Source organism: Aspergillus flavus, chromosome 8, assembly GCF_009017415.1.
Source record: "Aspergillus flavus chromosome 8, complete sequence".
NCBI lineage: Eukaryota > Fungi > Ascomycota > Eurotiomycetes > Eurotiales > Aspergillaceae > Aspergillus > Aspergillus flavus.
Genome location: NC_092403.1, coordinates 926,519 through 941,052, shown reverse-complemented (window position 1 = coordinate 941,052; position 14,534 = coordinate 926,519). Strand labels below are relative to the sequence as shown.

The window sequence follows — 14,534 nt, the reverse complement described above, 5'->3', positions numbered from 1 at the left end:
AAATCCCAGAGTCCAATGCCTTAGATGAGATGGGCGAACGGCTGCCCGCAAACCGTCGAAGTGTTGTGTCGTCCTGAGAGGAGGTCAAGAGAGTAAATGTACATGAAAAAAATAGTAACCCGGGTCGGGTGTAGCTTAAGGTTCTTCCTGGACCTCTGGCATAGAGCTATACAATTCTCTTTCAAATACATCGATCCCCCGGATCGGTGGAGTGAGCATCAGTAGACTGAAAAGAATCTCACTGAAAAGGAACTGGAGTTCCGGCTGAAGCTGTTTATATAATTTCAACAGCTCGCTCGTAGACCAGCTTCTCTCAGGTTCCTGCAGGTCGGCTTCATATCCCTCGAGGAGGAGGAGCCACACGAAGGACTCGCATGCGGGAAATCTGTCGAGCTCATGATTTTTCACAATCGCGCGTAGATGGTCGAGAAAGCGACCGGTTTTGCTGGGAGAACCCTGGAAATCCCAGAGGGCGGCTGTGATGTATATCAGAGCCGCAGTACGGGTGAGCTCCTGCGTCGGCGCAGTCTTCGTTATAATGTATATACGTGACTGAAGCGGAACATGGGAAGGACGAGGCCCGCTGGACAGCAACGGAAACAAAGGGCTGTCCATTTGAAACGTAGAGCGACGCTGAGGAACGGACGATAGATACGCATCGGAACTATGCTCTAGCATCAATTCTTCTGCTCCTCGAAGGAATGTGACCAACCATTGCTGGCCATCTTCGGGAACTGCTGGATGAAGCGGCATCAACATGAACTGCACATAATGTAACAGTGCTTCAGCAACACGATTAGATCCCGACCTGGAACGGAGGATTTGGACAGCCTGGTCTACGTATCCTCTGGCGTGCTGCTTACTGCCAAATCTTTCTTCTTGTATTGCCATCCCCGTCAAAGCCATGGCTAGGCTATCAGTGTCGATCTTCATGCCACCCTTCATCACCTGTTCAAGGCCCTTTGTTGCTCTTCCTACGTGCTGTTCCACCTCGGGGTTCCACTTTAACCCGTATGCATGTGCCCTCCACCGAGAACAATATGCGAGGACAATCGACTGAAATGGCAGGGGATGATTGAGGACCGCCCGGAAGACTTGGTCTTTGATAAGTCTAGGCTCGCCTGACCAGTATGTCAATCTGTTGGTCCAACAGTCCATTAATATGAAATCCTCTCTCGTGCAAGTTACCGGCAAGCTATCGAAAGGATCTTTTCCGGAGGCGTCAAGTAGAGTGACGGGCGAAACAGAATAGGAAGCAGGTGCAGAGCTGTTGGGTTCGACTGGCATCTGAAGCAACCCTGAGTGTTAGTCAAGCACTAATTGAGTTGGACCTCCAATCACCTACTATGGAGACGTCTTTAGGGGTGATCTCATCCTCCGATCGCTTGTATTCAATGACTTCACTGTCATCGCCATTTAGTAATAACTTCTTTTGCTGCCAAGAGAGGTAGCGAAGAGGGCGATGAACTCTCTTATCAGAGTCGCTTCGAGGACGCGCGTGTTTTAGTTGTTTCCGTTTCTCTTGAACATGATGGCGCATAACATGTGCTCGCTTTTCTCGGGAAGAAGAGTTTGAATCGACAAAATAGAAAACTTGGTTCTTGGATGGATCTTCTGAGGCGGGTAGGTGCCTTCGCCTTTTGACCCTCACAGGATTTTGGCCGGCATTTTGCGGAGTCGCTGTTGCGAAACCTTGATCAGCTGATGAGCGATAGAAAGGAAATAGAAACTTGGAATGAGAACGCCAACCTTGTTGTTCTGAGCCGGGAGAGATGTCTTGCGGCACTGAGTTTGGATCGGAATGTGCCAAATTAACCAAAGGGGGAGTGCCCACGGACATTGCGAGTCGCTTAGTGGCAGTGGACTCGGGCAATCTAAGTGACGGGATAGAAGCTAAACCTCCTTAGAGGCGCATACCGGACAAGAGCTTTACCAGAATACCCCCATAAAACGAATCAATCCGTCGAAGGAGTTCATTGCAAAAGTGCGGCCGGAGAGGAAATGACGACTGACGATCGAGATGCCCCGAAGGAATCTGTCATGGTCGTGCTTATCAACGGGATGACCCCGGCATCCCATTACGGTTCTTATTAGGGATGAGAAGCCAGTGGGGTTGGTACTGAGCACAAGGTCTCGTTGGTGCAGCCCCGAAAGTTAGATGTCTAGAATCATTTTCCATTGGTCATGGGGAGCTTGGGCCCTCCCAAATAAGCACCTTCATAGGTTCCTATTGGAGAGGGTAAGAAAATACTTCAGGGAGTCCTGGACCTAGCCGCTGTCGGCCACTGGCTTGGCAAGGATCCGCTTCCTCCTTGGCCAACAGGCATGAAGACCTTTCTCCTGAATTGGCTAGTCTGAGGATACTGACTCAAGGATTGTCCTCTTTGGGAAATGGATGAGATAAGCATTCTGAAAACCACTTTACACGTCGGAACCGCGATATGTTTTTTCCGACGCGTTCGCGTCGCCAACGCGTTTCTTGAAAAAGAAAGTTATTATTGCTTCTTCGATCCACACACACTGCCAGGGCAACTTGAATATACGACCCCAATCCTTTCACTCACACCCGTATTACACAATTGGCCAACGAATCATCGTCCTGTCACGCAAGAAGGGGTACATTCATCTAATTCTCTCCAACCGACTGTATAGCGGCCTTGATTTGGCTGTCCTCCACCATGTCGACCCTTTTTGACGCCGTCCTTCAATCCGAGCTAGACTCGAACGCCGGCTCTCGCGACCATCGTCTGCACTCAGATCAACTTCCCAGCTCTCGGCCACATCCACCCTCGGAAAGCAATGGTCCTATGAGCGATATGCACGCATTCCCTGACGACCAGGTTGTGGAATCGAATTCGACCGTGACCCGCCGGCGAAACCCATATGTGAAGGCTCCTCCTCCCTTGGTCGACGTTGCGGGCGAGAAAGTACAGCAGGCTTTTGAGGAATTGCTTGAGACTTATAGGGAGGAACCCACCTGGTCTGCGCCGCCGCCATCTTCAGAAATTCTCAGCGACAAATACTACATTGCTCAAATCCATGGCATGAACAAGCATTCGCTGTCCACACTTTACGTGGATTTCACCCACCTGACATCACTAGACAGCCCGATCTTAGCAGACGCCATCGTCAACCAATTCTACCGATTCCATCCATTCCTCACCAAGGCGTTGCACAATCTTATTGCGAAATATGAGCCCGACTTTTATACACACCATCGCAAAGTTGATAAAGTGAACTCAGATGCCGGCACGTCGATGATGGGTGGCAATTCAAGCGTTAGTATATCCGACAAACATGAGATGGGAGAGCACGTCCAAGAGAGGACACGTCACCAGCAGACAGATAAACTGTTCTCTCTCGCTTTTTATAACTTGCCTCTTGTCTCCCGTTTGCGCCAACTCCGAACCTCACAGATCGGCAAATTACTCTCCATCTCTGGCACTGTCACACGGACGTCCGAGATTCGTCCTGAGTTATCCCTGGGTACTTTTATCTGTGAGAACTGCAAAACAGTTTGCCCCGACGTTGAACAGACCTTCAAATATACCGAGCCTTCGGAATGCCCCAACCAGTCTTGCGGAAACCGCTCTGGTTGGCGTCTAGACATTGGGAAAAGCACTTTTGTTGATTGGCAGAAGGTGAAGCTACAGGAATCATCACATGAGATCCCCACTGGCAGCATGCCCCGTACAATGGATGTCATACTTCGCGGTGAGATGGTCGATCGTGCCAAGGCTGGTGAGCGGTGTATCTTCACCGGCACTTTGATCGTTGTTCCCGATGTCAGCCAACTAGGACTGCCTGGTGTGCGACCTGAGGCCGTTCGTGATGACTCTGCATTCCGCAGCGGAGATGTTGGTGGTGGAGGACTCACTGGTCTGAAGGCTCTTGGTGCCAGGGATTTGACCTACCGTCTCGCCTTCCTCGCCTGCATGGTCACCCCAGACACCACTACTCCCGGTCAGCAAACCAATCAGCAATTGAATGGACAGTCTAATAATATTCTTGCTTCCCTCAACCAACTCACTGAGCCTGAAGACAACGAGGACAAGGCCCAGGAGGCGTTTCTCCATACCTTAACACCTTACGAAGTTGAGGACCTAAAAGGACTCGTTCATTCGGACTATATCTATTCTCGGCTGGTGGACTCCATCGCTCCCATGATTTATGGCCACCGTCAGATCAAGAAAGGATTGCTTCTGCAACTAATTGGCGGAGTCAGCAAAAATACAGCACAGGAGAACATGCAGCTCCGTGGTGATATCAATGTATGCATTGTTGGCGATCCCTCGACAAGCAAGAGTCAATTCTTAAAGTAGGTATCCAGGGTCTATTTTATATGAACGGGTAACTCATCGTGTATCTAGATATATCTGCTCTTTGCACCCTCGCGCGGTCTACACAAGTGGAAAGGCCTCGTCAGCGGCTGGTTTGACTGCTTCTGTTGTTAAGGATGCCGAGACCGGTGAATTCACTATTGAGGCCGGCGCTCTGATGCTCGCGGTAGGCGTTCCCTTTGTCCTTCTTTTTCTCTAACGTAGCTGACGGTTCTTTGATATATAGAATGGCGGTGGTATTTGTGCCATTGATGAATTTGACAAGATGGACATCAGCGACCAAGTTGCTATCCACGAAGCTATGGAACAGCAGACGATCTCGATTGCGAAGGCAGGAATTCACACGACTCTCAACGCACGTGCGTCTATCCTCGCTGCAGCCAATCCTATTGGTGGACGATACAACCCCAAGGCCACCCTCCGAGCCAACCTCAACTTTAGTGCTCCTATCATGAGTAGATTTGATTTGTTCTTTGTGATTCGGGATGAACCCAATGAAACCGTCGATCGCAACTTGGCTGATCATATCGTCAATGTACACATGAACCGCGACGAAGCCGTTCAGCCAGAGTTGAGTACCGAACAGTTACAGCGCTATATTCGATTCGCCCGGACATTCAGGCCGGTCTTTACGGACGAGGCCAAGGCTCTGTTAGTTGAGAAATACAAGGAGCTCCGTTCTAATGACTCTCAGGGCGGCAACGGCAGGTCTTCATACCGCATCACCGTGCGCCAGCTGGAGTCTTTGGTTCGTCTTTCCGAAGCTGTTGCTAAGGCTAACTGTGTGGAGGAGATCGTACCTAAATTCGTGCAAGAAGCGTATGATCTTCTCCGGCAGAGCATTGTCACGGTTGAAAAGGATGATGTCGAAGTCGATGACGACGAAGAGCTTGCCAACGCGGCGGGACATGATGAGGATCACGAAATGGGTGACGGCGAACGTGACCGCGAAGGCGACAGCCCTATGCGTGAGGATGTGGAAGAACAGCCAGCACCATCGCGCACAAGGACTAAGATCACATTCGATAAGTACATGAAGATTTTGAACCTCGTTGTGCGCCGAGTCAACGAGGATGAGTCTACATCTGGCGAGGGTGTAGAAGAGGAGGATCTCATTGTCTGGTACTTGGAACAGATTGAATCTGAGCTGGACAATGAGGAAGATCTGCAACGGGAGCGCAGTTTGGCAGTTAAGGTTTTGAAGAGAATGGTCAAGGTTTGTACCTCTATACAGCTCTGCCTGGTTGATTTGCATGACTAACGGTTTATCTTAGGACAACATCCTCATGCCCATCCGAGGAGAAGGCCTGGTTGATGCCGCTGATGGTGACCAAGAGACCTCCCATCGCACCGTTTACGTTTTACACCCCAACTGTGCGGTTGATGACATTGTGATCCCGGATCCTAATAGCAGGCGGTGATTATAATAAGCATATAAGACGGAGTAATATCTATTACGAGTTATGAGGTGTGCTTGTGCATTGTTCTTTGGGTTAGATGTGGATTTCTGTGGATATCTCGGATTAGATTAATAGGTTCGGCGTGTACGGTATGAGGTCACTTATCACAATCAGTGCAAACGAACAGCCGTGTTTTTCAGTATCGCAATGGGTTTGCTTATTGAGTAATACATCCAATGACTCTGCCATTACTTTATACAAGCAGTAGGAATCATAGTCAACTACGGTTTTGGATGAGTGAAAAGCGTACATATTTTCTTACCACGCAGAGAAAAGGTTTATTGCATTCTGCATTGATTCCGGGCTCCTAATAGCAGCATCAACTGTAAGCTGACAGCTATATGCCATTGGTGGCATGATTGGATATAACTTCTGGAAAAGGTAAACAGAGCCGACCTGTGTACACAGACCAGTACTCCGTAATAGATAATCTAATGATTATGTGACCTTAGGTAAAGGGCTAGCGGCATCTGCCAAGAACTAATCTGGAATGAGGAAACAAGAAAATCATATACCATCCCAGGAACTAGAGGAAGCTAAAGGCCACTAGGGCAATACGCGAAACTCTTTTAGGGAATTGGTACAGGCTCTGCAGAAATGGATAACCATCTGTGCCCTAAGTTAGCTAAATCGATCTCGGTCGAGGCCTGGTCTACACAGTCCCCGTGAAGCTATACGCAGAGAGCTAACTCCGGCGGGACTGGATTTCAGCCTTTGCAGTCTTCTAATTGGAAGGTATTCCAGTGTAGATGGTGGTGAATCTTAGCCAATGCTGACAGATATCACTCACCCCCGCTGTATACTCCGTTGCGGCTAGAGATATATCTATATTATCAGGGTATAAAAGAAGGGCATGTGCCGCTTCCTAACAGCTTACGATCCGGCAGAGCAACAACCTCGAGAGTTCACCTCGGAACCTCTCCACGAAACATTCATCCACCATGAAGTTAACAAGATATCTTTCTCTCCTCACCCTCGTGCTAAAGGCAAATGCCGCAGACTGCACCGCGCCAAATCAGCAATGGTTTAGTGATGCCGCAGTCCAAATGATGTGGTCCATCCGGGCCTGGCTATGTCCCAATGCGTGGTCGCAATCCATCACCGCCGGACCAGATGGCGGCTGGTGTGATGCGGGTGGCGGCGTCATCAGTGCCTATTGGGGATCCTGGACAATCTCTGGGATGCAATCCGAGCAACAATGCTGGGTATGTGTCTGCTCTTCGCCGCGGATAATGATAACACCAGATGGGCTTACAATGGGATAATAGGATATTACTGAGCAAATCATCAACCAGTGCATGTGGTATGATTATGCCTCTACGAGCTACAACGGCGGAAGTTGGACCTATGGTAGCATCTATGCTGGCGGTTGGTTCTGGGCTGATACCAGCAAAAGTTGTTCACATGCGGTGAAAAGGGATGTCATGATTGAGAATGAGCCACATCTTAATTTCACCCTTGCAGATGGGAGCACTCAGACGGTGGACAGGCAGGTATGGCTGGATTTTACTCCGGAAGGAACGACAGTCGTGAGGGAGGAGACTTATGCTTGATTTTGATTGTTGGCAGCAAGGCGCGGATATGATAGGAGGATTCAATATGGAATACGTATGCAGTTCATCGTATTGCATGGTTTTGTTTTTCTTGAACCACTCAAGGCTCCAATCAGCCATCTTCTGTGTCTCATCGGTGGGGTGTCAAACACAAACAGTTGAGAATGTGTAATCGTTTAGTGGGATTCTCGATTAAGAATGACAACATCCATCCGGGCTTTAGGGCTTTACACTTTGTTTGAGTGAGCAATGGAGCTACTACTCGTAAAAAGGTAGCATTCAGCTTTAGCCACTTATATAACTTTCCGCCGTTGCAGGGACTAAAATAGCTAGGCTATAATACATAGAATGAGAATTTCTTTCGGCATCCCTCTTGTGGTGCAACTAAGCAATTGATATAAGAATAGGCGGCGTTAGCAGTAGAACGGTATGATGCAGTTGTGTACTAGTCGTAATCATCGAAATCCTCTTCATCCGTATCTTCATCATCTGCCTCCTCAATAGGAGCAATTTGAGCCACGGCTGTATTAAGGAGTAGGTCGTCATCACCTCTGCTTAACAGAGTTGCGCCCTCTAGCAGGTTATCATATTCGTGCCCTAATTCTTCAATCAATGCCCTCAGCATATTCTTGGCAATGTAACGCCCTGGTGTGCCCCAAAAGGGCTTTCCAAACTCGTCAGTGAGATGGAATACAGTTTTTTGGCCAGGGCCAAGTTTCCATGCGCGTCTTAAGACCTGCACGCAGTAGTGAAAATATAAGTAGCGTGCTGCGGGCCGGTAATTTCCCCTAAACTGCAAGACTCGGTTATCCAGCTTCCTCCAGGTGAGGCCATCCTTATTGATAACCCTATCTAGGTGTTGCCATGTGTTATCAATGATCCGCAGTTTGTACTCGCGGACCTCTTGCCCTACCCACTTCGATAGCATGGTGTCGGTGGGTCTTTCCGGGAGATTAGGGACGATCACCATGACCCCGGAATCGAAATGCTTCTCAATAATTGAGTTCAGCATTAACCCATTCCTCGAAGAGAAAAGCTCGGCCGGCCGGACCCTTCCAAAAATCGCATCCATAGTCGCCTGCCCATGTTTATAGGGGAATATATGACTAGCTGTCATATGGTCCGAATAAATCCACCCATGAGAGACTGGGCACCAAATGAGCCCGTCATCCCTCTCACTCTCATAATCTATCAAGAGCTGCTGTCGAAAATTACTTTGAACACTATGATCTCTTTCACCCACTCCAGTTGTAATCCCGAGCCTTATTCTGCTGCTTGTGAAGAGGTTCATGAAACATTCGCGTAGTGATCTTTTTGGTTTAGCCAGCGTCGTAGCCTGCTTTTGATATGACTTTAGGCGGCGTTGTTGGGCCCTCATCTGTTCGAATAGCCTCCTGGCTTCCTCGGTGCGTTCCCAAGCCGATGGCTCTCCTTCAAACTGTGCAAGAGATATCTCTGAAACGACTCGAGTTTTCGATAAAATGATCGCCTCTACCTCGGCCGCTGCTGTCCAGAACTGTGCGTTGAATGATCCTTGGGCCTTTATTTCTTCCTGGCCTTGTGAGATTCTGAATCAAGTCTGTCTTTTTTGTCCATTAGCTGTGGGATCTCCTCTCGGCATCTCTTCTTTGGGATCACTAAAGTGGGCATATCTTCGAATGCAGACATGATGGGTTAGTGTTGATTAGTGCAGGCTTAATAGCGGACCAGTCTTTAGAGTAGAAGGGGTTGATGCAATCAACCGATGGCACCGTTTTGTGTGAGAGTTCCCAGACACTCTTCCTCTACAAAGTGAATTTCCAGGCACATCCTAATTACATCATGGACTACCACACTTTGACATCATTGCATGACTCAGGAACAGGCACTGGAAGCTTCATCCAAAAGGCATTATGTCAGCAGCATAATCAAGTCCTTTTGCTGGCTTTGAATGATGGGCGTGGTATCATTGCCCGATTTATCCAATCCCAGCCGCGATAAACCTCATTGCACAACACCGAGTGCAGTTGCAAGTATGGACTCTGTGAAATGATTCCCACAGCCAGCACTTCTTTTTATATCTATCATTTATTATTTAAACCTACCCAGTTATAAGATGTGCTGGATCAGCTTATTCTGCACGCTTATGCACGGAGCTCTAGAGCAATGAAGAGCCCTCTTCGCGCTGAGTATATCCAGATAAAGATATAGTCTGCTATGTTGCTCAGCGATGTCTGAGCAGATTGTCCAGATTGTGCTATAGGCCGTTAACTCTGAAAGACCCTTGCCGCGACAATATTTGTCTGGGTTGGAAGCTTACACCATAAGGATTACAGTAGAACCCGCTATAAGCGACCCCAATATAGGGAATCTACGCATTATAAGCAATCTAATTAGGTGTCTAACATCACATCAATACCCAATATATGTATATATATATATTTATTTCTCTACCACACAGCATTTTCTTATAATAATACCCTCCACTACATAAAAAGATCAATCCATATACAACATAAATTATATATACTACTTATAACCCTGGTTTCTACTAGTCTGTATAGAAATTTCACTATATGCAGTCCCCCGATATAAGCAATCTGAAGGGCTTGCGGAATTGGTTGCTTATAACGGGGTTTTACTGTATATATAAGATTTCCTCCAATCCCCAGAACCACAAAATCTACACCTTCCCACCAAACAAAACCAAGATACTAACATAATCCACCCACACACGACATCCACGTGAGAAAATGGAAACACAGACATCCTCCAGCTGTAGCCGCGGTCCAATACTCTATTTCCATCGATGGTGGGGGGGTTGGTTCGGGGTTTAATTTTAGCCTTTTAAGTTGAGCGGGGGTACAACAGTTAATTCTCGTGCTATTCCTTTGGTTTGTTCAACTGTCAACCTATTGGGCTTGACATAGTTGAGTTAATTTTGGCTGACTTAATAAAGGTAGTTTGACATTGGTCCACGGTAGTTAGTTTGAGTAGAGTTTTGTGTTGATTCATGACTGGGCATATTGACTCTGAACATTGGAGAAAGTGTTTGTTGTCGAAAAAGGAGGGAATGGAATACGAGGCTTATCCAGTGGTAGGTCTGGGCCTCAGGCTCCTACATACTCCATTAGTTAAGGATGAACTTCATGACTCGACTCGCATGAAGAAATCTAGGGATTGAGTAAGTATCCAACTCCCTCCCTTCCCTCATGAATCATTTTCCTGACTCGTACTCACATCCATCGTCCACACAATAAACGACCTCATTCCACGATAACAAGAACCAAACCCCCATTCAAATTGACAGGAAACAAACACTAAATAAACTTCTAATCGACCACATCACCACCCCCTTTGCCAAATCGCCACCTCGTCCGCAAACATCAACAGTCCCCCAGCTACAGCCTACACCGGATCCAGTAAGACGCGACCCTCGTAAGCGATCTCCACGAGCACGAGCACCCAATCCAATCTCGTAGGATTACGCACAACAACGCGTTATCCCGGTTTAGGAAGTCAGTACTTTTGCCGTGCATTAGTAGGGGACTTCCTATTTGGGTGGGGATCGGCTTCGGTTAATTAGTCTTGTGTTTTATTGGTGAAGGGGTTGTGGTGTTGTTGGGGATGTTATTTGATATATGGATATGTGGTTTGATATGTGATCGTGGTGTTTTGTTTCTGTGTTTTTTAAGCGAGGGGTCAATCTCTTGTTGGTGGTGGTTTTGGGTTGTTTATATTTTATATTTTGTGTGTAGACTGTAGAGTATTGAAGACGATGGAAATCGAACATGCCCGTGCCAATCATTCCCGAAAGAGGAGATCACGGTGGCCGGGAAGAGATTCCCCCCGACGCCGGTCGACGAAAAGGGGGAGAAGGAGAGCCTATCACAGGCTTAAGCTTCATCCTGCGTATAAAATGTATGGTATCGTCAGGGTTCATGCTCTTACATTATCTGCTGTATATCAACTACCGAATTCTGCTAGAATGATGCATGGAGTCAGATGGTTATGAGGTATGTACTTCTGATTGGGGACTATGCACATCAGATCAACAATATACTGCTCAAAGTAGAAAGGAAAATAAAGGATGTCAAATGCCAATGCGAACGCCACGCTTCTCCAGTCCGATATGCTAAACATGCTCGTCACGAACGAATGAATGTCAATGGTAGAGGTGATCAATCGCTCGGGGAGACCACGAGACCAAGCAAGATAAACAAATATACTAAGAAAAGAAAAGAAAAGTAGAGAGTAATTCTCAATCTCAATGAACGGAGGGGTTAGGTATCATCGCTAAAACAACTCGAATTAAACATGCTGCTCCAAGGCAGTCTCTCCGGCGTAGTATCCCGGAGAATATTTCCACCGCCACGTATTGGGTATGTCGTTTCTAAGCCCTCATCATCATTCGTCGGGCTCGGAAGGCAGATAGGTCGATGGATTCTTCGGATTCAGTCCCGTCGTCCACCTCGATCGCCCCAACATCTGATGACGGTCCCTTGTTGCTCGCGGGGCTGACCGTCAACTGTACAGATTCCACTTGCGGAGCCTCTTTCTCCTTCGCAGCACGTTCTCTTTCCTGTTCCTCGGTGAGACGTCGCACTTCACCCGTGGCCAGTTCGAGGAGCGCCTTGAATTTATCCAGCACCCCCTGTAATTCTTCCGAGCAGTCACCTGTGCGGAGGAACTGGTAAGCCGCAGTCTCACACATACTATGAGCCAACTCCAGCTGTCTATCCGCCATCTCAAACGGGGAGTTCTTTGCCATCACGCGGGCCTGCGGCGGAGGTCCACGATTCCGGGTGCTGCGGATCTGGGACAGTAACTGGGCGTCAGCTGCAACCCCGGGAGGAGGGAGCGGCGGGCTGTTCATCCGGGTGGGTTTGTTAAGAGCACTACTACGCATCGCTCCCATCTGGGACATCTTTCCCCTCCGAATGTTGTTTCTGGCTGTCCCGATAATCCGCACCATTTCCTCCAGCGACTTCTGCGTCTCCCCGTCGTAATGGATGACTAGGTTGTATCGCGTACTGACAAAGGGGTTCTCCTCGGAGGCTAAGGACGGGGCTTCGTCCGTGCCACGCTTTCGCGGGTTAGGGTTCGGGGTCGACAGGTCCTGGGAGGCGGGTTGGGGGGTCTCGGGGTCTCTTTGGGTCGGTGCTTCTGCGGGGGGCGGCGATTGTGTGACGGCATTCCGCAACTCGTCGGTCCGGATGGAGCACACGGAGCTGTTCTTGCGACGACGCGGTTTCCCCGGTGTGACGGCGAGCTTCTTGTACGCCTCGGCATATTCGGCATGTTTGGCGGCGGTGTGGGTAGCCAGATCAGACATACGGTTTATCCATGTGGGTAAATTATCGGTGAGGTGGGAGAAGGCTCCCAGGGCGTCCATTGCAGCGGCGGGCATGGGGGAATTGTTCACTCGGGTTTTCGTCGGACGAGGGTATACGGTCGATTGATTATGTCGATGAAACCCCAAACAGTGACGAATATGGTAAATAGTGTAGTTGAAAAGAAAAATCGTGCGGTCGTTCAAGTCGTCAGTCGTCCTCAAGTGTGGATGATCTGGGGTATAGAAGTCGAGAAATCCTGGCAGCCGTAGCGGCGTTTCTCACCCGCTTTGGGTCCTAACTACAATTCCATGGAATGACGAAGCGTATCTATGAGCCAGGTAGACCAAGTGGGGGACCAAGTGACAGGAGAAAGCAAATTGAAGGAGGGGAATCGAGAGAAAAGTGGTAGAATTTGAATGGGGTTGAGGGAGAGACTAGCTAAAAGAACATAAAGAAAAGGAATCGAAGGGAAAGGAAAGAAATGCGACCGGGGCGGGAAAAGAGAGAGAGACTCAGAGGGAGACCAAGTGGAGGAGACCCACCAAGTAAGTCGATAACTTTAGGAATAGGAAGACGAGTACTATACACACGGTATCGTGATACGTCTACATTACCGTATCGGCCACCAAAAGAAACAGGTGACATGCCCGAAATAAATGAGTGAAGCCCGAGCGTGGGCCCCGCCCTCCATGCGATGTGCAGCAGCAAGCAATACTAATCTCGCCTGGAATGTTGAGATGCACCTATGATACCTCTCATTGATTCCTCGTCTTCGATATTCTCCCACACTTTCCTGCTAGAGATTTGACCATGGACTGCAGGATAACCCTGATTCTTTCGTGGGTCGGTTGGCAGGATCCACACTCGGTAAGTGATCGGGGATGGGGTCTGACCGTACCGTACCAAACCCTGCTAAGGCACGACGGTCCCTCCCGGTTTGCTCTCCTCCAATGATGGAGGTCCGACCGGCGGGAGTAAGACTTAGTCGAGCTTCAGGCATCCACACCTTTTCCTCCTTGGCACGTCGTTCAATCCATGGTTGAGTTGAGCATTATTGTTGCTTCTTAATATCGTTCAATTTCCTGAACTGTCTGACATCTTCACACCCTTGCAACGTTACAGAGCCCATCCAAAGGAGCGGTGAAGAACCCCTCGTGGACTTCTTGGTTATGCATCTAGACAGTTCTCCAAAAGACATGCAGATGGCGTCAGGATCGGTCCTACCGGGCTGGAAGGGCTGACAAGAATCGTCGTACAAATTCGATCCCCGGTTCCCTCCGTGCGGCAGATCCTTACTTCGAGATACCCTGGTTTTTGTTCTAGAAAACGGGTGTCACTGGAAAGTCACGGGAAATTAATCCAGAAAAGGGGTGAGAATCATCCTCTCCGCCATGAAACAAAGAATAGACACCTCAGGATAAAGAAGGCAGGTGACACCGGAGAACTCCAAACAATCAACAAGTGGTTCAGGTACAAAGTCCATAATATTATATCACCATGTGTTATGATCCACACCGAACGGGAAGCCCGTTAGACTAACCACAGTTGCATTCGGGAAGGTAATTAATTAGAATACGCAACTATAGTGTTCAGGTTGGGGAAAGAAGCCCGACGCAGCCAATTGAAGGATGCATTCTTCAACGGCTTCTTTACCCAAGTGAGCCCTGACACGTAACGGCTATTTTCACTGACGGCTACGAATGCCATCTTGGGCGTAAGTTCCCGACGCTTCCGTCTCCGCTCTTAAACGTCGCGTCGAGGGGCTGACGATCTTCGTGCAGTCATTAACATGGGGCAGCGAATGAAGGCGACCAAGGCAAAGGGCCGTCCTTGTTATAATCGCAAATGATGGTCAGCAGTAAGATA

The 14,534-nt window shown here is 48.6% G+C and overlaps 6 protein-coding genes across 6 annotated transcripts; 3 read left to right on the top strand and 3 right to left on the bottom strand.

Moving 5' to 3' along the window:
* Positions 1-20: 20 nt before the first annotated feature.
* On the bottom strand, positions 21-1,840 carry F9C07_2076558 (uncharacterized protein; the record flags this gene model as incomplete). Its single annotated transcript, XM_071508823.1, has 4 exons — positions 21-166; positions 243-1,287; positions 1,346-1,680; positions 1,750-1,840. The coding sequence occupies 4 exons, from the start codon at positions 1,838-1,840 to the stop codon at positions 21-23; spliced, it is 1,617 nt and encodes a 538-aa protein (XP_071367280.1).
* A 667-nt stretch (positions 1,841-2,507) lies between these two features.
* On the top strand, positions 2,508-6,103 carry F9C07_2287168 (MCM2/3/5 family-domain-containing protein). Its single transcript, XM_041295483.2, has 4 exons — positions 2,508-4,318; positions 4,371-4,506; positions 4,567-5,556; positions 5,615-6,103. The coding sequence occupies exons 1-4, from the start codon at positions 2,679-2,681 to the stop codon at positions 5,759-5,761; spliced, it is 2,913 nt and encodes a 970-aa protein (XP_041151444.1). The 5' UTR covers positions 2,508-2,678; the 3' UTR covers positions 5,762-6,103.
* A 600-nt stretch (positions 6,104-6,703) lies between these two features.
* On the top strand, positions 6,704-7,578 carry F9C07_2287167 (uncharacterized protein). Its single transcript, XM_041295484.2, has 2 exons — positions 6,704-7,005; positions 7,069-7,578. Exons 1-2 carry the CDS (start codon positions 6,742-6,744, stop codon positions 7,351-7,353), a joined length of 549 nt encoding a protein of 182 aa, XP_041151445.1. The 5' UTR covers positions 6,704-6,741; the 3' UTR covers positions 7,354-7,578.
* Positions 7,579-7,798: 220 nt separating this feature from the next.
* F9C07_2110547 (uncharacterized protein) lies at positions 7,799-8,731 on the bottom strand (the record flags this gene model as incomplete). Its single annotated transcript, XM_041287606.2, has 1 exon — positions 7,799-8,731. One exon carries the CDS (start codon positions 8,729-8,731, stop codon positions 7,799-7,801), a length of 933 nt encoding a protein of 310 aa, XP_041151446.2.
* A 103-nt stretch (positions 8,732-8,834) lies between these two features.
* On the top strand, positions 8,835-9,335 carry F9C07_2287165 (uncharacterized protein; the record flags this gene model as incomplete). The annotated part of the gene is made up of 4 exons (XM_071510884.1): positions 8,835-8,871; positions 8,997-9,026; positions 9,064-9,112; positions 9,218-9,335. 4 exons carry the CDS (start codon positions 8,835-8,837, stop codon positions 9,258-9,260), a joined length of 159 nt encoding a protein of 52 aa, XP_071367279.1. The 3' UTR covers positions 9,261-9,335.
* Positions 9,336-11,725: 2,390 nt separating this feature from the next.
* Positions 11,726-12,742, bottom strand: F9C07_12493 (uncharacterized protein; the record flags this gene model as incomplete). The annotated part of the gene is made up of 1 exon (XM_041287607.1): positions 11,726-12,742. The coding sequence occupies one exon, from the start codon at positions 12,740-12,742 to the stop codon at positions 11,726-11,728; it is 1,017 nt and encodes a 338-aa protein (XP_041151447.1).
* Positions 12,743-14,534: the final 1,792 nt, after the last annotated feature.

What these genes read in the sequence shown, in the direction of transcription:
- F9C07_2287167 (XM_041295484.2), top strand. Translation starts at nt 6,742, where the DNA reads ATGAAGTTAACAAGATATCTTTCTCTCCTCACCCTCGTGCTAAAGGCA. An exon ending in AATCCGAGCAACAATGCTGG is followed by an intron (nt 7,006 to 7,068) that starts GTATGTGTCTGC and finishes ATGGGATAATAG; the next exon opens with GATATTACTGAGCAAATCAT.
- F9C07_2287168 (XM_041295483.2), top strand. Translation starts at nt 2,679, where the DNA reads ATGTCGACCCTTTTTGACGCCGTCCTTCAATCCGAGCTAGACTCGAAC. An exon ending in AGCAAGAGTCAATTCTTAAA is followed by an intron (nt 4,319 to 4,370) that starts GTAGGTATCCAG and finishes TCGTGTATCTAG; the next exon opens with ATATATCTGCTCTTTGCACC. An exon ending in TTTTGAAGAGAATGGTCAAG is followed by an intron (nt 5,557 to 5,614) that starts GTTTGTACCTCT and finishes GGTTTATCTTAG; the next exon opens with GACAACATCCTCATGCCCAT.